Genomic DNA, 21,513 nt, shown 5'->3' with positions numbered 1-21,513 from the left:
ACCAAGCCCGGGACGTGAACTGGGGACCCCGATCAGAAACTAGGCACCCCGTAGTGCAAGGAAGACGTGAGTAAACAGGGCCTCCGCAGTCTGTAGGGCCGTAGGGAGACCGGGCAAAGGGAGGAGACGACAGGACTTAGAAAACCGATCCACAACAACCAGGATCGTGGTGTTACCCTCTACCACGTAGAGGTGTGTGGCCCCCACCTACATGGGTTCAGGCTCTGCCTCAGGACAACCAAAGGAGGGAGGTGAGTGGCGAGGGGGACACGACGCTCCCGAAGAAGGTTATCCAGACGGATGGCCATCGCTATGAGAGCATCAAAGGACATGTGGTCATCCCAACTCCGTCTGGACCTCTTTGCCCAGTCAACTGAGGAATAGAGTTTGGAGAGCCGGCTCATTCCATCAGCCGAAGGCTGCCACAGTCCGAAAGGTTATGACATACACTGCAGCAGTCTGGGCACCCTGCCAGAGTTGGAAAAGTTGCTCACCTCCCTCTCTGCCCTCTGGAGGATGGTTGAAGACCGCACTGAACAGAACATCTCATAGGAACCCAGCTCCTCCTCTCTCCCAGGCGGCTGTAGCCCACTCCACAGCAGGGAAATGATTGGGACAACCTTGGACCTCTAGGTAGTGGGGGCTCCCGTCTGATAGGAAAAAATAGAGAGCACTGTAGTCAAGGTGGTTGTGGACTAGATGACCCTGTTCCTCGACCTTCTGGAAGATGGTGTAATTATCTGCTGCTTCCATCATTTCTGAGGCAGTATTCTGTAACAAAGATGCAAGGAGTCAAGAAGCAGCTGCAGCTGGTGAGTTTAATAACAAAACCAACGCGTTACAAAACAAGCGCAGTGTCTGGACATGATAACAGAACCAATACTGCCTGATGACTGAGGTTGGTGAGGGCTATATGAAGGGAGAGTAATCAGTTTGGTGATGAAATCTAGGTGTGCCTAACGATAGGGAGCAGTGGAGCGCAATGATAGTTGCCAGGTGTAAGCAATGTGGGTTGCCATGGCCGGTGGTTAGAAGACTGGCGACGTCGAGCGCCGGAGGGAGGGAGCAGGAGTAGGCTTGACAGCATTATTACTTTTCTAAACACCAAACACCAAAGTCCTCTCTGTGAGTAATGTGTGAGTGACCGACAGGCCGTGGGTTCCTTTGTGAGAAAGATGGCTGTGGAGACCATTGAGGTGATTGGATCACATCTCCTCTTTGATTTGTACAAAATAAGGCCATGTTCACAGTGGGGAGGGCAGAGGGCACTCACTCACCCAAGCCAAATCAGGGATTGTTTTCATGCCATGGGACATTTCTTGAAATACTCTCTTTGATTGACCCTCTGTATTTGTATTGGGCTGACCGGTCTGATTTCCCCTCATGCTGTGAGCCTGTCTAGTTTCTTGGAAAATGGGAGGTATTTCTAGGTAGGGGATGACCCATGCTGCTAGGAGGGGATAATAGTGAATGCATGGACTCTGAGCGAGGCAAGGCGAGAGCGAGGGATTGGTCTGGTAGGGAGGAGGAGGGGGCTGGCTGTCAGCAGGTGATGGCTGATCGCTGAACATCACTTATGCCGAATTGTGTTTGTGGTGGGATTAATGGGAAACTGTAATCAAAATAACAGTCATGCATGCATGTAATGATAATTCACCCACTCAGACTCTACATACTGAATTACAATTGTTGGCAGAAAGTGGGAAACGTTGGTTTCGGAGATGTAAAGTGAGAGTATCAATCAATCAATCAAATGAATTTATATAGCCCTTCTTACATCAGCTGATGTCACAAAGTGCTGTACAGAAACCCAGCCTAAAACTCCAAACAGCAAATGCAAGTGGAAAAACTCCCTAGAAAGGCCGGAACCTAGAAAGAAACCTAGAGAGGAACAAGGCTATGAGTGGTGGCCAGTCCTCTTCTGGCTGTGCCGGGTGGAGATTATAAAAGAACATGGCCAAGATGTTCAAATGTTCATAAATGACCAGCAGGGCCAAATAATAATAATTACAGTGATTGTAGAGGGTGTAATAGGTCAGCACCTCAGGAGTAAATGTCAGTTGGCTTTTCATAGCCGATCATTCAGAGTATCTCTACCGCTCCTGCTGTCTCTAGAGAGTTGAAAACAGCAGGTCTGGGACAGGTAGCATGTCCGGTGAACAGGTCAGGGTTCCATAGCCACAGGCAGAACAGTTGAAACTGGAGCAGCAGCACGACCAGGTGGACAATGTGGGTTGCCATGGCCGGACAGCAAGGAGTCATCAAGCCAGGTTGTCATGAGGCATGGTCCTAGGGCTGTGTGTGAGTGTGTGAGTGTGAGAGTGAGAGAGACTTTATTCACACAGGACACCGGATAAGACAGGAGAAATGTTCCATCTATAACAGACTGACCATAGTGCCCCCCCCCCCCCCCGACACATAAACTATAGCATAAATACTGGAGACCCCACACCACGAGAGGGATATCTTCAACCACCTATCCTGAGACAGGGTTTCAAATATGTTTATTAACCACACACAAGAATGGTGTCTAGGTATAAAAGACAGGTATACAATTCTTATCTAAACATAAAAGAGCAGACAGGAACAACAAGACCCAGAGTTCTGGGTACAAAACAGATAATACAAAACACGACATACAGAACAAGGACAGGTAGAAAGAAAGAGGGCAGATGCCACCCCCCACTTATTCCCCCCTATTCCCCTCCCGACTGCCCGGGTGGCGAGGCCAGCACATGCTGCTCAAAGGTAGATTAAAACATTACAATTTAGAGTGCGTTAAAAAGTACATATTCACAGCGTCGACTGGTCCAAGTAGGAGAGGAAAGGCTGCCAGATTTGATCAAATGTTGATCATTTATTGTTCAGAATATATCTAATTCTTTCTAAGTGTACAGTGTTTGCCATAATTTAGTAGAGGGCGCTTCCCTCCTTTTCCAAAACAACAAGATTTTTTTTTTTTTGCCGAAATGAGACTGTAAGAGATTAGTTGTTTTTGGGGGCTGGTTAATCCGTTTAGGGAATCAGGATTATCAGAGGTGGGTCTTGGTCTATTGAAGTCTCCAGAACTTCAGAGAGGATCCTAAAAATTCCACACCAATAACCATACAAGCTAGAGCATAGGGCAAAGCAGTGGAGTAGTGTACCCTGCGTAGCCTGACATTTATCACATGTAGAGGATGTATCAGGACATATCCTATGCAGTTTAGTTTTGGAATAGTGCAATCTGTGTAATACCTTGAATTGTATGAGACCATGTCTGGAGTTAATGGAGCATGTGTGGATATACTTCCAGCTCTCTTCCCAGTCTGCCACCCAAATGTCAGTCCCTAGTTCTTCCTCCCATTTTGCCTTAATGGCATCTGTAGAAGGTGTGCTAACAGATTGAAAAGCATCATATAGACGAGATATCAGTTTATCTGAGGTGGGGCATATTTTTATGCATCCGTCAAACATGGAAGGTTTAGCATTCCCAAATGTTGGGAGGTGTTTTCTAACATAGTCTCTAATTTGTAGGTATCTGAAAAAGTTACTTCTGGGAAGATTATACGTTTCCCTCAGCAACTCAAAGGAAGCAAAGGTCCCTTCTATGTATAAATCCCCTATGGTACTTATCCCCAACTCTCCCCATCGCTCAAAGGTGTTATCAAGGTTAGAAGGGGCAAAGGAGGGATTCCTGGCGACAGGGAGCATGAATGACATTGGTCTGAGCTCAAAGTGGACTTTAATTTGCTTCCAGATTCGGACTGTGCTATGTATAATAGGACTGTTACAATAAAGTGACATCTCCAGATTGACAGGAGACAGAATCACAGCGCCAATAGAGAAGGGGTGACACTCCTCAAGCTCCATACTAAACCAGCTGGATGACGGAGGTGCGTCATACAAAAAAAACGTAACAACGCGGAGGTTAGCGGCCCAGTAATAAAATATAACATTTTGGGAGAGACAATCCTCCTTCCATCTTGGATTTACAGAGGTGTTTTTTACCTATCCTGTGTGTTGTATAATCCCAGATGAAAGGATTGATAATTGAGTCCAGTTGTTTATGAGAGGATTTAGGTATGAATACTGGGATGTTCTGATATAGGTAGAGCAGTTGTGGGAGGAAGTCCATTTTAATGGCATTAATTCTTCCTGAGCAGAGAAATTGGGAGAGTTCTCCAAAATTGTATGTTTGCCTTGAGTTTTTGCATCAGAGAGGGGAAATTCTCCTTAAATTAGTGGTTTCACTTTGAACTAACGTGAAAGTGCAGCATCGCATCGTTGCTTTCTGACCTGATCTTTATTTCATTATCTGGATAGAAACTATTCTTTGATAATTATTAAGCTTTAGTAATAAAGTGAAAGGTAGAATCTTAAATGACCGGTAAGCTAATAACAATGAATAAAACATTTTTTAAACAAACACTGCATATGTTTATTTGTTCTATATTTCAGTAACAAGAAGCTTCGGACGCCTCCCAACTATTTCATCATGAACCTGGCAGTGAGTGACTTCCTCATGGCCGTCACACAGTCCCCCATTTTCTTTGTCAACTGTCTCTACAAGGAGTGGGTGTTTGGAGAAACAGGTACTTTTACCTTCATTCCATAAATGTGGTAAAATAACCGCATCAGATCAATTGTCATAATTGAAGGCTTCAGCTACATTGGTATTTTGAGATGAATTATGCTGTACACACCGTACAAAAACACTCACCAAAGTAATTCTGTGGAAATTCCATCTCTGAGATTACTAAGATTGTAAGATTTCTGTTATCTGTCTCCTTGAAATGATTTATGCTCAGGCTGTAAGATGTACGCCTTCTGTGGGGCCTTATTTGGGATCACCTCCATGATCAACCTGCTGGCTATCTCCATTGACCGCTACATCGTCATCACCAAGCCACTGCAGGCCCTCCACTGGACCTCTAAACGCCGCACCTCCGTCGTCATCGTCATAGTCTGGCTCTACTCGCTGGCCTGGAGCCTGGCGCCTCTCATGGGGTGGAGTGAGTTCCCTCCACTAACACCGCCCTTTTGGGTGCCAGTTTTCTGACTGTTTCTACTCTCTTGCCAACTCCTTATGGAATTGTCATACCATGTTTTGCTAGACAATGACACCAGTGGAGTTGGCAAAAGCCCAAACACATCTGGGACCAGGCTAGCAACCATTTAAACCATTGTTCCTATCCAGGTTCCTATATCCCGGAGGGCCTGATGACATCCTGTACGTGGGATTATGTGACTTCCACACCAGCCAATAGGAGCTACACTCTAATGCTCTGCGTCTTTGTGTTCTTCATCCCTCTGGGTATCATCTCTTACTGCTACCTCTGCATGTTCCTGGCCATACGCACCGGTAGTAGGTCAGTTGGTACATTCACACACATAGACATACAGTTGAAGTCGGAATACTACATACACTTAGGTTGGAGTCAATTAAACCACTCCACAAATTTATTGTATAGTTTTGGCAAGTCGGTTAGGACATCTAATTTGTGCATGACGCAAGTAATTTCTCCAACAATTGTTTACAGACAGATTACTTCACTTATAATTCACTGTATCACAATTCCAGTGGGTCAGAAGTTTACATACACTAAGTTGACTGTGCCTTTAAACAGCTTGGAAAATTCCAGAAAATGATGTCATGGCTTCAGAAGTTTCTGATGGGCTAATTGACATAATTTGAGTCAATTGGAGGTGTACCTGTGGAAGACCTACCTTCAAACTCAGTGCCTCGTTGCTTGACATCATTGGAAAACCAAAAGAAATCAGCCAAGACCTCTGAAAAAAATGTAGACCTCTACAAGTCTGGTTCATCCTTGGGAGCAATTTCCAAATGCCTGAAGGTACCACGTTCATCTGTATAAACAATAGTACTCCAGTATGAACACCATGGGACCACGCAGCCGTCATACCGCTCAGAAAGGAGACGCGTTCTGTCACCTAGAGATGAACATACTTTGGTGCGAAAAGTGCAAATCAATCCCAGAATGACAGAAAAGGATCTTCTGAAGATGCTGGAGGAAACAGGTACAAAAGTATCTATATCCACAGTAAAACGAGTCCTATGTCGACATAATCTGAAAGGCCGCTTAGCAAGGAAGAAGCCACTGCTCCAAAACCACCATGAAAAAAGCCAGACTGGTTTGCAACTGCACATGGGGACAAATATCGCACTTTTTGGAGAAATGTCCTCTGGTCTGATGAAACAAAAATAGAACTGTTTGGCCATAATGACCATCATTATGTTTGGAGGAAAAAGGGGGAGGCTTGTAAGCCGAAGAACACCATCCTAACCGTGAAGCACAGGTGTGGCAGCATCATGTTGTGGGGGTGCTTTGCTGCAGGAGGGACTGGTGCACTTCACAAAATAGATGGCATCATGAGGAGGGAAACCTATGTGGATATATTGAAGTAACATCTCAGGACATCAGTCAGGAAGTTAAAGACAGGGAATCTTTACTCGGATTAAATGTCAGGAATTGTGAGAAACTGAGTTTAAATGTATTTGACTAAGGTTTATGTAAACTTCTGACTTCAACTGTATACTGTACTTATATATACACACACACACGCATGGACACAAACACGCATACACACACTCATATGCACTCACACACACCATCAAAACACAGATCCAGATGATGGGGCCATCTCATTGTTTATCTTCCTCTGACACCCTGAACATCCCCTCTCCGATACCCACAGAGACATGGAGAAGCTGGGCAGTCAGGTAAGGAAGTCCACCCTGATCCAGCAGCAGTCCATCAAGACTGAGTGGAAGCTGGCCAAGATTGCCTTTGTAGTCATCATCGTGTATGTGATGTCCTGGTCTCCCTACGCCTGCGTCACCCTCATCGCCTGGGCTGGGTAACTATGGTGTTACATATGAATTTGAATGGGGTTCAGTTCCCATATCACAAAGTGTCTCAGTAGGAGGGCTGATCTAGGATCAGTTTTGCCTGTTTTTCGATAATTATGAATACGATTACATGGACGGGGGTATCTGATGAAATATGGCGCTGTCCTGGGTGGCGGCCGTTTTGCAAGCGCCAATCCAACTTTGCTATTTTGTGATTCTTTTGTTGTTAATTTCTACTTAATTTTTTCCTTTCTTACGACCCGACAAGAACTTTTGAACATCAGATCTGCCGTTATTTACCTCAATTCCGGCTTCAACTTCAACTCATCTGCCCTGGGCTCTTTCTCTAGATCCGACCCAATTTACGGGCCAAGAGGAAATGCAGACGTTACAGAGGCAAGAGGGGGGATCCTGGAGAGATGAAGGTGAAGGGTGAACTGGCCACCTCCTCTGCCCATTCTACTGGCCAATGTAGAGTCACTTGATAATAAGATGGATAACCTCCAATCCGGACACCCCCCCCCCCATGGCTATCCAACTCGATGGATTCCTCATTTACCGTGCCGACAGGAAGAGGAGTCAGGGAAATCGAGGGGGGAGGGGTTTGCCTCTTTCTCAACAACAACTGGTGTGCTGACTCAAGCGTGATGGAAGTGCCCATTGTTCACCCGTCTTGGAATACCTGATGGTCAAATGCTGACCATTTAACCTCCCGAGGGAGTTTTCAGCTGTTATCATGACTGTTGTATGCATTCCACCTCAGGACATAAAAATAACAAGCTGGCACTTAATAAAGTGTACGAGGCTACAGTATAACCAAGCAGGAAAACATCCAGAAGCTGCTCTTCTGGTTATGGGTGATATTAATTCCGTGTCCTTAAGAGACGTGATGCCCAACTTCCATCAACACGTCTCCCTCACGACTAACGGCGATAAAGTCCTAGACCACTGTTATTCTACCTACAAGCAAGCATACAAGGCCCTCTCTTGTCCACCATTCGGCAAATCAGATATTGGCTCCGTACTCCTGCTACCTGTCTGCAAGCAGAATCTCAAACAGGAATTACTTGTGACTCGCTCCACTGAGAAATGGTCTCCAGAATCAGAGATTATGTTCCAGGACTGTGTTTCAGGACTCTGCCGATAACGTCAATGAGCTAACCACCTCCATCACCAGCTTCATTAGGAAATGCATAAGCGACGTTGTCCCCACAGTTAAGGTTTGCTGCTTACCCAATCAAAAGCCCTGGATTAACACTGAGGTTGGAGCTAAACTAACGTATAGGGCTACCGCGCACAGGGCTATCGCAGACAACCCTGAGGCTACGGCAGACAACCCTGAGGCTACGGCAGACAACCCTGAGGCTACGGCAGACAACCCTGAGGCTATCGCAGACAACCCTGAGGCTACGGCAGACAACCCTGAGGCTACGGCAGACAACCCTGAGGCTACGGCAGACAACCCTGAGGCTACGGCAGACAACCCTGAGGCTACGGCAGACAACCCTGAGGCTACGGCAGAGTCATCAAATGTGCAAAAGGACAATATGGGAATAAGGTGGAATCATATTACACAGGCTCCGACACCCGCCGAGCGTGGCGGGGACTACAGTCCATTATGGATTACAAAGGAAGACCCAGCCATGATCTGCCCAACGATGCCGCTCTACCAGAGAAACTTATACACCCTTTGACAATAACATGTGTCGGGTGTGAGAGCCACCACCAACCCGGAAGATAGGGTGATCGTGCTCTCTGAGGCCGACGTGAGTAAAGTCTTTATTCAGGTCTATACCCGCAAGGCCGCGGGCCCTATGGTATTCCAGGGTTTGTTGTCAGAGCATGTGCAGAACAGCTGGCAAGTATATTCACAGTCATTTTCAACCTCTCCTCGTCCCAGTCTGTAATCCCCATGACCACCATCATTCCTGTTCCAAAGAACTAATTTGTAATCATGAAGTACTTTGAGAGGCTGGTTATGCACACATCAACTCCCTCATCCAAGACACCCTAGACCCACTTAATTTGCATATCGCCCCGACAGATCCATAGACGACACAATCTCAATTGCACTCCACACTACCCTCACCCACCTAGATAAGAGGAATACGTATATATGTGAGAATGCTATCCATTGACTACAGCTCAGCGTTCAACACCATTGTCCTCTCCAAACTCGTCACCAAGTTTAGGTCCCTGGGACTGAAAGTTCTGGCAACACAACTGTGGTAGGCCTGATCATCAGCGACGATGAGACAGCCTAAAGGGACGTCGCTGACCTGGAAGTGTGGGCCCGGGAACCACAACCTCTCCTCAACGTCAGTAAGACCAAGGAGCCGATCGTGGACTACAGGAAACGAGGGGGCGAGCAAGCCCCCATCCACATCGATCGTTAGACTCCAACCAACCAAGCCATAGACTGTTCGCTCTGCTTCCTCATGGCAAGCAAGCAGTACCGGTGCATCAAGTCTGACACCAACAGGCTTCTGAACTGCTTCTGTCCTCATGCGATAAGACTGCTAAATAGCTAATGAATGTGTAAATTAAAACTTGAAACTTAATACTACATCATCACTTCTCCTCTGAGATGCTTTATGAAGCCCAGATCTAGTTGTGGAGATGCTTGAGCAATGGTTAGAGGGCATGTGATCTGGACATTATGAAGGATCAGGGGTCTTGAAAATGTTTTTCTGACTGTTGATTCAGATATGAAGTTGAGGATTGGACTGTAGTTACTGCAGATCTTTGGTTAATGCAGAAAAATATGGGATACATTCATTCCGAATCCCACAAATGATTTTAAAGTGAGGCTTGGATTGGTTCGGAATGGCAGGCACCTATGGGTTGACGAGGTGAGAGTCTGTTTTGAGAGTTTTTAAACGCTGTCAGGGTCAGAGACAGTTTAAATAGATGTTTTTTTGAGTTTTGTGTGGGGAATGTACTGTACGTACTGCAGCGAGAGTAGAGGTGAAGAGAGTGGATGTGAAGTGATGGAGTGCAGTCTGTCGGAGAGGAGGGATAATCAAGCATATGATTCCGCCTGCTCACTCCACAACACCTTTGGGTCACTGCCGAGCCATACGAACAGGCTGCACAGGAGCCAACTAGGCAGGCAGTGCAAACAGACACCCACTGACTGACCATCCGCTGACATACTGAACAAACACAGAGTTCAGACTCCAGTCTTCTATTTAGAGGGTGGAAGCAGAGCAAAACAAGTTACTGCCAAATGTCCGTAAGACCTGAGGAGGTTTGATTACTTTATCTGTGAGGCTTGTAGTCTCCTCTAAATGTTAGCTCTCCTTTCAGCTATGGAAGTGCCCTCAGTCCCTACTCCAAGGCCGTCCCTGCTGTCATAGCCAAAGCCTCAGCCATCTATAACCCCTTCATCTATGCCATCATCCACTCCAAATACCGGTGAGTATAGTCGTCTTAATGTGTCCCTCTCCTAGGTTAGAACTCAAAACACCATTTTATCTACTTTCCTAACCGTTCATAACCTACGGTTGTTTTGGCAAGTTGCCCTAAGGGATCCTTTGGTGTGATTGGGCTTGACCGTCCAGATTGGACTCCTACGGGGCATTATGAAAGTACTCAGACCCCTACGACTTTTTCCACATTTTGTTACATTACAGCTTTATTCTAAAATGTATTAAATAGTCCCCCGCCCCCTCATTAACCTACACACAATACCCCATAATGACAAAGCAAAAACAGGTAAAAAAAGGTTTACAAATAAACTGAAACATCACATTTACATAAGTATTCAGACCCTTTAATCAGTAATAATAATAATAATAATAATAATAATAATATATGCCATTTAGCAGACGCTTTTATCCAAAGCGACTTACAGTCATGTGTGCATACTTTGTTGAAGCACCTTTGGCAACGATTACAGCCTCGATTCTTCTTGGGTATGACGCTACAAGCTTGGCACACCTGTATTTGGGGAGGTTCTCCCATTCTTCTCTGCAGATCCTCACAAGCTATTTTCAGGTCTCTCCAGAGATGTTCGAACGTGTTCAAGTCCGGGCTCTGAATGGGCCACTCAGAGGACATTCAGAGACTTGTCCCGAAGCTACTCATGCATTGTTCTGCTGTAAGGTGAACCTTCACCCCAGTCTGAGGTCCTGACAGCTCTGGAGCAGGTTTTCATCAAGAATCTTTGTACTTGGCTCTGTTAATGTTTCCCTCGATCCTAACTAGTCTCCCAGTCCCTGCCACTGAAAAACACCCCCACAGCATGATGCTGCCTCCAGCATGCTTTACCAAAGGGACCGCTCAATTTTGGTTTCATCAGACCAGATAATCTTATTTCTCATGGTCTGAGAGTCCTTTAGGTGCCTTTTGGCAAACTTCAAGCAGGCTGTCTACTGAGGAGTGGCTTCCATCTGGCCATTCTACCATAAAAACCTGATTGATGGAGTGCTGCAGAGTTTGTTGTCCTTTTGGAAGATTCTCTCATCTCCACAGAGTAGCTCTGTTAGAGTGACCATCGGGTTCTTGGTCACGTCCCTGACCAAAGCCCTTCTCCCCTGATTGCTCAGTTTGGCCAGGCGGACAGCTCTTGGAAGAGTCTTTGTGGTTCCAAACTTCTTCCATTTAAGAATGATGGAGGCCACTGGGTTCTTTGGGACCTTCAATACTGCGTAAATATTTTGGTACCCTTCCCCAGATCTGTGCCTCGACACAATCCTGTCTCGGAGCTCTAAGGACAATTCCTTCGACCTTGTGGCTTGGTTTTTGCTCTGACATGCACGGTCAACTGTGGGACCTTATATAGACAGGTGTGTGCCTTTCCAAATCCTGTCCAATCAATTGAATTTACCACAGGTGGACTCCAATCAAGTCATAGAGACATCACAAAGATGATCAATTGAAACAGGATGCACCTGAGCTCAATTTCGAGTCTTCTAGCAAAGGGTCTGAATACTTACAAAAAGAAGGTATTTCTGTTTTCGTTTTGTTTTTCATTGGCAACAATTTCTAAAAACCTGTTGTCGCTTTGTCATTATGTGGTATTGTGTGTAGATTAATGAGGAAAAACATTTATGTAATCCGTTTTGGAATAAGGCTGTGATGTAACAAAATGTGGGAAAAGTCAAGGGGTCTGAATACTTTCCGAATGCACTGTATAACAACTGACTTGTTACATCTGACGTTGGTGATGACAATAGGGAGATTTGGTGTACTATATGCTTGATGTTGTATCCCTCCTTCCTCTTGCCTCTCTCCTCCTTTTACCCTCTCCTTTCCTTTCTTTTTTGTTGACTCTCCCATACAGAGACACTCTGGCAGAGAAGGTTCCCTGTCTGCACTGCCTGGCCCAGACCCCTAGGAAGGACCTTATCTCTGTGTCCAACAGTGAGTCCTCCTTCAGGGACTCCATGCTCAGCAGACAGTCCTCCACCTCCAGGACAAAGTTCCATAGAGTGTCCTCTATGTCCACCGAAGACACAGTGAGTTAGTGTGCTTCTGTGGGGTTGGAGGGTAGGGTTGGGGGGTAGAGGGGTGGTAGGGGTAGAGGGTAGAGTGGTGTAAGGTAGAGGGGTGGAGGGTAGAGGAGTGTAGGAGAGGGGTGGAGGGTAGGGGTAGAGGTGTGTAGGAGTGGGGTGGAGTGTAGGGGTGGAGGAGTGTAGGAGAGGGGTGGAAGGTAGGGGTAGAGGAGAGGGGTGGAGGGTAGGGGTAGAGGGGTGGTGGGTATGGGTAGAGGGGAGGAGGGTAGAGGTAGAGGGGTGGGTGGTAGGAGTGGATGGGTTGAGGGTAGAGATAGAGGAGTGGGTGGTAGGAGTGGAGTGGTTGAGGGTTGAGGTAGAGGAGTGGGTGGTAGGAGTGGAGGGGTTGAGGGTCGAGGTAGAGTGGTTTAGTGTAGAGGAGTGGGTGGTAGGAGTGGAGGAGTTGAGGGTAGAGGTAGAGGAGTGGGTAGTAGGGGTAGAGGGGTTGAGGGTAGAGGTAGAGGGGTGGAGGGTAGAGGTAGAGTGGTTTAGTTTAGAGGAGTGGCGGGTAGAGATAGAGGAGTGGGTGGTAGGAGTGGAGGGGTTGAGGGTAGAGGTAGAGGAGTGGGTGGTTGGAGTGGAGGGGTTGAGGGTAGAGGTAGAGGAGTGGGTGGTAGGAGTGGAGGGGTTGAGGATAGAGGTAGAGTGGTTTAGTGTAGAGGAGTGGGTGGTAGGAGTGGAGGGGTTGAGGGTAGAGGTAGAGTGGTTTAGTTTAGTTTAGAGGAGTGGCGGGTAGAGGTAGAGGAGTGGGTGGTAGGAGTGGTGGGGTTGAGGGTAGAGGTAGAGGAGTGGGTGGGTGGGTGGTAGGAGTGGAGGGGTTGAGGGTAGAGGTAGAGGAGTGGGTGGTAGGAGTGGAGGGGTTGAGGGTAAGGGTAGAGGAGTGGGTGGTAGGAGTGGAGGGGTTGAGGGTAGAGGTAGAGGAGTGGGTGGTAAGGAGTGGAGGGGTTGAGGGTAGAGGTAGAGGAGTGGGTGGTAGGAGTGGAGGGGTTGAGTTTAGAGGTAGAGGAGTGGATGGTAGGAGTGGAGGGGTTGAGGGTAGAGGTAGAGGAGTGGGTGGTAGGAGTGGAGGGGTTGAGTTTAGAGGTAGAGGAGTGGGTGGTAGGAGTGGAGGGGTTGAGGGTAGAGGTAGAGGAGTGGGTGGTAGGAGTGGAGGGGTTGAGGGTAGAGGAGTGCATGGTAGGAGTGGAGGGGTTGAGGGTAGAGGTAGAGGAGTGGGTGGTAGGGGTGGAGGGGTTGAGGGTAGAGGTAGAGGAGTGGGTGGTTGGAGTGGAGTGGAGGGGTTGAGGGTAGAGGTAGAGGAGTGGGTGGTAGGAGTGGAGGGGTTGAGGATAGAGGTAGAGTGGTTTAGTGTAGAGGAGTGGGTGGTAGGAGTGGAGGGGTTGAGGGTAGAGGTAAAGTGGTTTAGTTTAGTTTAGAGGAGTGGCGGGTAGAGGTAGAGGAGTGGGTGGTAGGAGTGGAGGGGTTGAGGATAGAGGTAGAGTGGTTTAGTGTAGAGGAGTGGGTGGTAGGAGTGGTGGGGTTGAGGGTAGAGGTAGAGGAGTGGGTGGTAGGAGTGGAGGGGTTGAGGGTAGGGGTAGAGGAGTGGGTGGTAGGAGTGGAGGGGTTGAGGGTAGAGGTAGAGGAGTGGGTGGTAGGAGTGGAGGGGTTGAGGGTAGAGGTAGAGGAGTGGGTGGTAGGAGTGGAGGGGTTGAGTTTAGAGGTAGAGGAGTGGGTGGTAGGAGTGGAGGGGTTGAGGGTAGAGGTAGAGGAGTGGGTGGTAGGAGTGGAGGGGTTGAGGGTAGAGGTAGAGGAGTGGGTGGGTGGTAGGAGTGGAGGGGTTGAGTTTAGAGGTAGAGGAGTGGGTGGTAGGAGTGGAGGGGTTGAGGGTAGAGTTAGAGGAGTGGGTGGTAGGAGTGGAGGGGTTGAGGGTAGAGATAGAGGAGTGCGTGGTAGGAGTGGAGGAGTTGAGGGTAGAGGTAGAGGAGTGGGTGGTAGGAGTGGAGGGGTTGAGAGTAGAGGTAGAGGAGTGGGTGGTAGGTGTGGTCGGGTTGAGGGTAGAGGTAGAGGAGTGGGTGGTAGGAGTGGAGGGGTTGAGGATAGAGGTAGAGTGGTTTAGTGTAGAGGAGTGGGTGGTAGGAGTGGAGTGGTTGAGGGTAGAGGTAATGGAGTGGGTGGTAGGAGTGGAGGGGTTGAGGATAGAGGTAGAGGAGTGGGTGGTAGGAGTGGAGGGGTTGAGGGTAGAGGTAGAGGAGTGGGTGGTAGGAGTGGAGGGGTTGAGTTTAGAGGTAGAGGAGTGGGTGGTAGGAGTGGAGGGGTTGAGGGTAGAGGTAGAGGAGTGGGTGGTAGGAGTGGAGGGGTTGAGGATAGAGGTAGAGGAGTGGGTGGTAGGAGTGGAGGGGTTGAGGGTAGAGGTAGAGGAGTGGGTGGTAGGAGTGGAGGGGTGAGGGTAGAGGTAGAGATAGAGGAGTAGGTGGTAGGAGTGGAGGGGTTGAGGGTAGAGGTAGAGGAGTGGGTGGTAGGAGTGGAGGGGTAGAGGGTAGAGAGAGAGGAGTGGGTGGTAGGGGTAGAGGGGTTGAGGGTAGAGGTAGAGGGGTGGAGGGTAGAGGTAGAGGGGTGCAGGGTGGAGGTAGAGTGGTTTAGTTTAGTTTAGAGGAGTGGCGGGTAGAGGTAGAGGAGTGGGTGGTAGGAGTGGTGGGGTTGAGGTTAGAGGTAGAGGAGTGGGTGGTAGGAGTGGAGGGGTTGAGGGTAGAGGTAGAGGAGTCGGTGGTAGGAGTGGAGGGGTTGAGGGTCGAGGTAGAGGAGTGGCGGGTAGAGGTAGAGGGGTTGAGGGTAGAGGAGTGGGTGGTAGAGGTAGAGGGGTTGAGGGTAGAGGTAGAGGAGTGGGTGGTAGGAGTGGAGGGGTTGAGGGTAGAGGTAGAGGAGTGGGTGGTAGGAGTGGAGGGGTTGAGGGTAGAGGTAGAGGAGTGGGTGGTAGAGGTAGAGGGGTTGAGGGTAGAGGTAGAGGAGTGGGTGGTAGGAGTGGAGGGGTTGAGGGTAGAGGTAGAGGAGTGGGTGGTAGGAGTGGAGGGGTTGAGGGTAGAGGTAGAGGAGTGGGTGGTAGGAGTGGAGGGGTTGAGGGTAGAGGTAGAGGGGTGGGTCGTAGTAGTGGAGGGGTTGAGGGTAGAGGTAGAGTATAGAGAATAGATGTCTCATGTTGCCAGGCATACACAAAGGCTGGAGTCAAGTCTACAAAAACAGAAACATTCAAATGCAACAATGTACTGCATTCTGTACTGCAATCTGTTATTTTGTAAGTATGTTTCTGAGAAAATGTATTAAAATGTTGATCACAAAAAAGAAAAACATTGTAAAGCACAGTGCTCTAGAGCAGTGGTTCCCAAACGTTTTATAGTCCTGTACCCCTTCAAACATTCAACCTCCAGCTGTACCCCCTCTAGCACCAGGGTCAGATCACTCTCAAATGTCATTTTTAGCCATAATTGTAAGCCAGCCACAAACACACTATACGATACATTATTAAACATAAGAATGCGTGTGAGTTTTTGTCACAACCCGGCTCATGGGAAGTGACAAAGAGCTCTTATAAGACCAGGGCACAAATAATAATCAATAATTTAGCTCTTTATTTAGCCATCTTACATATAAAACTTTATTTGTTCATTGAAAATTGTGAATAACTCACCACAAGTTAATGAGAAGGGTATGCTTGAAAGTATACACATAACTCTGCAATGTTGGGTTGTATTGGAGAGAGTCTCAATCTTAAATCCTTTTCCACACAGTCTGTGCCTGTATTTAGTTTTCATGCTAATGAGGGTCACGCGATTTGCCAAGGCAGGATACTCTGAGCGCAGCCCTATCCAGAAATCTGGCAGTGGCTTCTGATTAAATTACTTTTTCACAGAACCGCTTGTTGCAATTTCGTTGAGGCTCTCTTGTTCAGATATCGGTAAGTGGACTGGTGGCGGGGCATGAAACCGATAACGAATCCAGTTGTTTGTGTCGTCTCTTTCGGGAAATTACCTGCGTAATTGCGCACCCAACTCACTTGAGTGCTTCACTGCAGTGTATATCACGTTTGACATTGTCCGTAAGCTTGAGTTCATTTGCACACAAAAAAATCATACAATGATGGAAAGACCTGTGTGTTGTCCTTGTTAACCTCTTAAGCGCACCCGACACGCAGGCGTGCCATCTAGCCATCTGGAAATGCAAATGCGCTACGCTAAATGCTAATAGCACTCATTAAAACTCAAACGTTCATTAACCTCTTCAGTCGACCCTCTACTTTTTCGAACATTCTGTTAAAAATTGCGCAACATTTCAGCGCCCTGCTATTATTTGACTAGGATACCTGTATTTTACATTGTCTTGTTATTTCGCTGAACACTAGATGGTTTCATTTGATTTTTGGCAGTAAAACGAGGCTACTCAGGCGATTTTTAAAAACTCACCCAAATGTATAACCCCGTTGGAAAATATAAATGTACTGTTTGAAAATGTGAAGGGGAAAAAAATGAAAAAAATCGTTCACATTTTTATTTGGCCTACCCCCGGAAGCATTGTGCGTACCCCTGGGGGTACACATACCCCAGTTTGGGAATACCTGCTCTAGAGAGAACTGGACTAAACCATCACGTGTGAGATCTTTTCACTACATTACTATGTAAACAATATCACAAGACAAATACCATATAATGGAGCAGTATTAAGATGTATTCTCCTAAACTGATTAAAGCTGCGAAAGGTGAAATAGCCCCATAGGCTGCCCCAGGCACATATGTTACTGTTTTTGTTTTGAGATGAACATCCAGCTTCATGGTAAAAAAAAAGGATGTAAAGTCTGCTGTTCTATCTCGCGTGTAATGATGTCTGAGGAGAAAAACAGTGCTTTAGTTTGAAGTAACGTCTTTGTTGTAATATAGCAAAAAGACATGGCAGTTTTATCGCTATGGATTCCAGCATTATGACGTGTCTCATGCGTCATTGGTGTAACACACAATAACTTTACTTTGTGTTTACATGCTGAATTAGAGCTCAGCTGCTGAGTGAGGACAAAGACCAAAATGCCTTCTAGGTGCCAAGACAACTCCCTGACACACCCCAGGGCTCTTGACTAACTGGCTAACACACACATGCATCCAGCAGCACACCAGGAGCTCTGGGTATGATGCTCTGATGCGGTATGTGTTTGCTGTTGTGGACCCATCGGAGAGGTCTGTAGGGGAAATGGGTGTCCTTCTGAGCCCCTTCAGAGCTGTGTGTCCAGTGGTCCACTGGTCTGGGGAGGGTGCCCTGGGCAGATTCAGCACTACTGTAGTGCTAAGTCTGCACAATCACAGCTGAACAGCAGGAGGTCTATATCCTGGACCTCCTACATATGGACCTACTGAACCTCCTACAGTTCTGTCCAAACACAAAGGACCCACCCAAAAAAACTGGTTGACTTGGACCTGGCTGACTTGTACCTGGCTGACTTGGACCTGGCTGACTTGGACCTGGATGACTTGGACCTGGATGACTTGGTTGACTTGGACCTGGCTGACTTGGACCTGGCTGACTTGGACCTGGCTGACTTGGACCTGGATGACTTGGTTGACTTGGACCTGGCTGACTTGGACCTGGATGACTTGGTTGACTTGGACCTGGCTGACTTGGACCTGGCTGACTTGGACCCGTCTGACTTGGACCTGGATGACTTTGACATGGCTGACTTGGACCTGGCTGACTTGGACCTGGATGACTTGGACCTGGATGACTTGGTTGACTTGGACCTGGATGACTTGGACCTGGATGACCTGCATGACTTGGACCTGGCTGACTTGAACCTGTATTACTTGGTTGACTTGGACCTGGATGACTTGGACCTGGATGACTTGGTTGACTTGGACCTGGATGACTTGGACCTGGCTGACTTGGACCTGGCTGACTTGGACCGGGATGACTTGGACCTGGATGACTTGGGCCTGGATGACTTGGACCTGGATGACTTGGGCCTGGCTGACTTGAACCTGGCTGACTTGAACCTGGATGACTTGGACCTGGATGACTTGGACCTGGTTGACTTGGACCTGGATGACTTGGTTGACTTGGACCTGGATGACTTGGTTGACTTGGACCTGGATGACTTGGTTGACTTGGACCTGGATGACTTGGACCTGGCTGACTTGGACCTGGATGACTTGGACCTGGCTGACTTGAACCTGGCTGACTTGAACCTGGATGACTTGGACCTGGATGACTTGGACCTGGCTGACTTGAACCTGGCTGACTTGAACCTGGATGACTTGGACCTGGATGACTTGGACCTGGCTGACTTGGACCTGGATGATTTGGACCTGGATGACTTGGTTGACTTGGACCTGGATGACTTGGACCTGGATGACTTGGACCTGGCTGACTTGGACCTGGATGACTTGGACCTGGCTGACTTGGACCTGGATGACTTGGACCTGGATGACCTGGACCTGGATGACTTGGACCTGGCTGACTTGGACCTAGATGACTTGGACCTGGCTGACTTGGACCTGGATGACTTGGACCTGGCTGACTTGTACCTGGATGACTTGAACCTGGCTGACTTGGACCCGTATTGTGTGTAAACTCCACAGCTGATGAGGAGTGATGTCGAGCTGGACCCCATGGACCAGCAGGGCCAGTCTCTGAGAATCAGCCACTCCTCTGGAGCTCTGAGGGTGAAGGAGTGCAGACAGTCATCCCAGCAGCGGGCCAAGATAAGGAACAGCAACAGTCAGGAAAAGGTAAGGTTGGAGTTCCAGCTAGGAGTTGGTGGCTGGGTAGAACTTTGCACGGTTTCTGTGGCGAACTGTCACTCAAATACACATTTGGGGGGCGCTGTAATGCTTTTTCTGAACATGAAACGAATCTGTCAGGATGACAGTGTAATACAACATTTAAATAACAGCTGGTACCTGGTATACTCAGGTTCACAGGTGCTTTAACATTATGCATTTATTTATTTATACATTATTTACGCAATTTGCAATCATTTGCAATGGAACAGAGGCATAGACAGGAGTTTTTCAAAATGTTATATAGTTGAGAAGTCACCACTTGAAAATTATAAGGATGGTAAAAATGTAATTCATGACCCATTTATTTTGGTGCTCTCATAGTGTGAGAGGGGCTCACTGAGCAGCTGTGACCACGACCTGGTGTCTGAATCTGTCAACATGGCCACTGTGCCCCTCCTTATGACCAGAGAGGAGGCTGGAAAGGGGTGGCAGGAGCAGGACAAGGAGAAGGCCCAGGACAGAGTCCCCCAGTCAGCCCTTGAGGTGGAGCCGGCCGCACCCCTTAGGATCCCCAGGACCCTGATCCACAACAAACACAGACACTCTAATGTTTCCCAGATCATCATCATCCCCTCGTCAGAGACGACGGGGGACTATAAGGGGGAGGAGCATGGAGCACAGACCCGTGAGAAGAACTTGCTACTGGGCCTGCAGAGTTTAAACTGCTCCACTGAACTGCTGGAGTCGGTAGAGAAATTCCTCTCCTGAAACACCCCTGTTGAGTCTGTCTGAAGGTTTTGTGGTGTATGCATGATGTGTGGATGTGTTACTGTCACATTACTGTACAATACAGACAAGCAAGTGAGGAGAGCAAGTGAGGATTGTTATGGTCCAAGGAAGTTACACATACACTGTAACTGAAAACTGTAAATTATATGCACATTTTGGGTATTATCAACAGTAAAATAATCTGAAACATTTTTCTGCAGCATACTGTAAATTGTGGTGCATTGTGGGAAAATGTTGTGGGCAAGGAAAGAGTTGCTGTATTTCGAATGGTACTGTAATTCCACCCCACAGAATACAGTACCGTACAGTATCTTTGGAGCGTTCCATCTGTACAAAAAACCTTTTGACCACTGGTGGGTGCACAGCACTGCTGTTTCTGTCTCATTAACATATTTTGAGGTGTGCCTTGTAAAAATATATTTTTGTTGCACCCGTGAGTGAGAATGCTGCACCAATTTAACTAATATGTGGTTATAGTGTCCCTACAACTTGTACAGGGGCCAGATTATAGCTGCAATTTGTAACTTTTTGGGCAACCTGACCAAATTCACAGAGAAATGTATTTTATAGATTTGTCATTCTCATTGAAAGCATGTCTAAGAAGTGGTAGATCTGTTATATGTGTGTTATTTCTATGCTTCCTGTTCATAAATTGTGTTTTTGAATATTTTACTTTCGGTTTTGTATACCAGCTTCAAACAGCTGAAAATACAATAGTTTTGGTTATGGAAAATATATTTCACAGCAGTTTAGATGGTACAGTGATTCTATATACAATATACTTGTTTGCCTAATTTCAGTTTATATGACAAAACAAACTATTAGAATTTTTGCAACCAGGAAATGGTGGTGCGATTTCTGCATAGTGCATCTTTAAACCTTAAATGGTTGAGCATTTTGCCATGTCCTTTTGGTCTGTTTTGTCCTGTAGTTGCTGCCAGTTTGGAAGCCTTTGTTAAGGCCTCCAGAAGTGCAAGTAATGTAAAACACCAAATATTTATCATTATAAACTGGGTGGTTCGATCCCTGAATGCTGATTGGCTGACAGCCATGGTATATCAGACCATATACCATGGTTATGACAAAACATTTATTTTTACTGCTCTAATTACGTTGGTAACCAGTTTATATTAGAAATAAGGAGGTCCGGTGGCCATTTGATCCGGTGGCCATTTGATCAATAGTTCAGCAGTCTTATGGGCTGGGGGTAGAAGCTGTTAAGGAGCCTTTTGGTCCTAGACATGGAGCTCCGGTACCGCTTGCCTTTGCGGTGGCAGAGAAAACGGTCTTTGACTTGGGTGACTGAAGTCTCTGACAATTTTATGGGCTTTCCTCTGACACCGCCTATTATATAGGTCGTGGATGGCATGAAGCTTGGCCCCAGTGATGTACTGGGCCATTCGCACTACCCTCTGTAGCGACTTACGGTCAGATGCCGAGCCGTTACCATACCAGGTCGTGTTGCAACCGGTCAGGATGCTCTCAATGGTGCAGCTGTATAACTTTTTGAGGATCTGGGGACCAATGCCAAATCTTTTCAGTCTCCTGAGGGGGAAAAGGTTTTGTTGTGCCCTCTTCATGACTGTCTTGGTGTGTTTGGACAATGATAGTTTGTTGGTGATGTGGACACCAAGGAACT

The 21,513-nt window shown here is 47.3% G+C and overlaps 1 protein-coding gene across 1 annotated transcript in view; it reads left to right on the top strand.

Annotated features, from left to right (window-relative positions):
* opn4xa (opsin 4xa) overlaps positions 1–20,400 on the top strand; it is an 89,450-nt gene extending 69,050 nt beyond the window's left edge. Inside the window, exons 3-10 of the mRNA XM_046368157.1 lie at positions 4,441–4,574; positions 4,791–4,994; positions 5,180–5,351; positions 6,700–6,861; positions 10,163–10,270; positions 12,141–12,315; positions 18,942–19,091; positions 19,467–20,400. Coding sequence (XP_046224113.1) covers positions 4,441–4,574; positions 4,791–4,994; positions 5,180–5,351; positions 6,700–6,861; positions 10,163–10,270; positions 12,141–12,315; positions 18,942–19,091; positions 19,467–19,853 — 1,492 coding nt within the window. The 3' untranslated portion in view covers positions 19,854–20,400. The remainder of the gene's footprint in view (positions 1–4,440; positions 4,575–4,790; positions 4,995–5,179; positions 5,352–6,699; positions 6,862–10,162; positions 10,271–12,140; positions 12,316–18,941; positions 19,092–19,466) is intronic.
* The last annotated feature ends 1,113 nt before the right edge of the window (positions 20,401–21,513 follow it).

Source organism: Oncorhynchus gorbuscha, linkage group LG11, assembly GCF_021184085.1.
Source record: "Oncorhynchus gorbuscha isolate QuinsamMale2020 ecotype Even-year linkage group LG11, OgorEven_v1.0, whole genome shotgun sequence".
NCBI classification, from domain to species: Eukaryota; Metazoa; Chordata; class Actinopteri; order Salmoniformes; family Salmonidae; genus Oncorhynchus; species Oncorhynchus gorbuscha.
The sequence above is the reverse complement of the archived record's forward strand: the minus strand, read 5'-3'. Positions and strand labels throughout refer to the sequence as shown.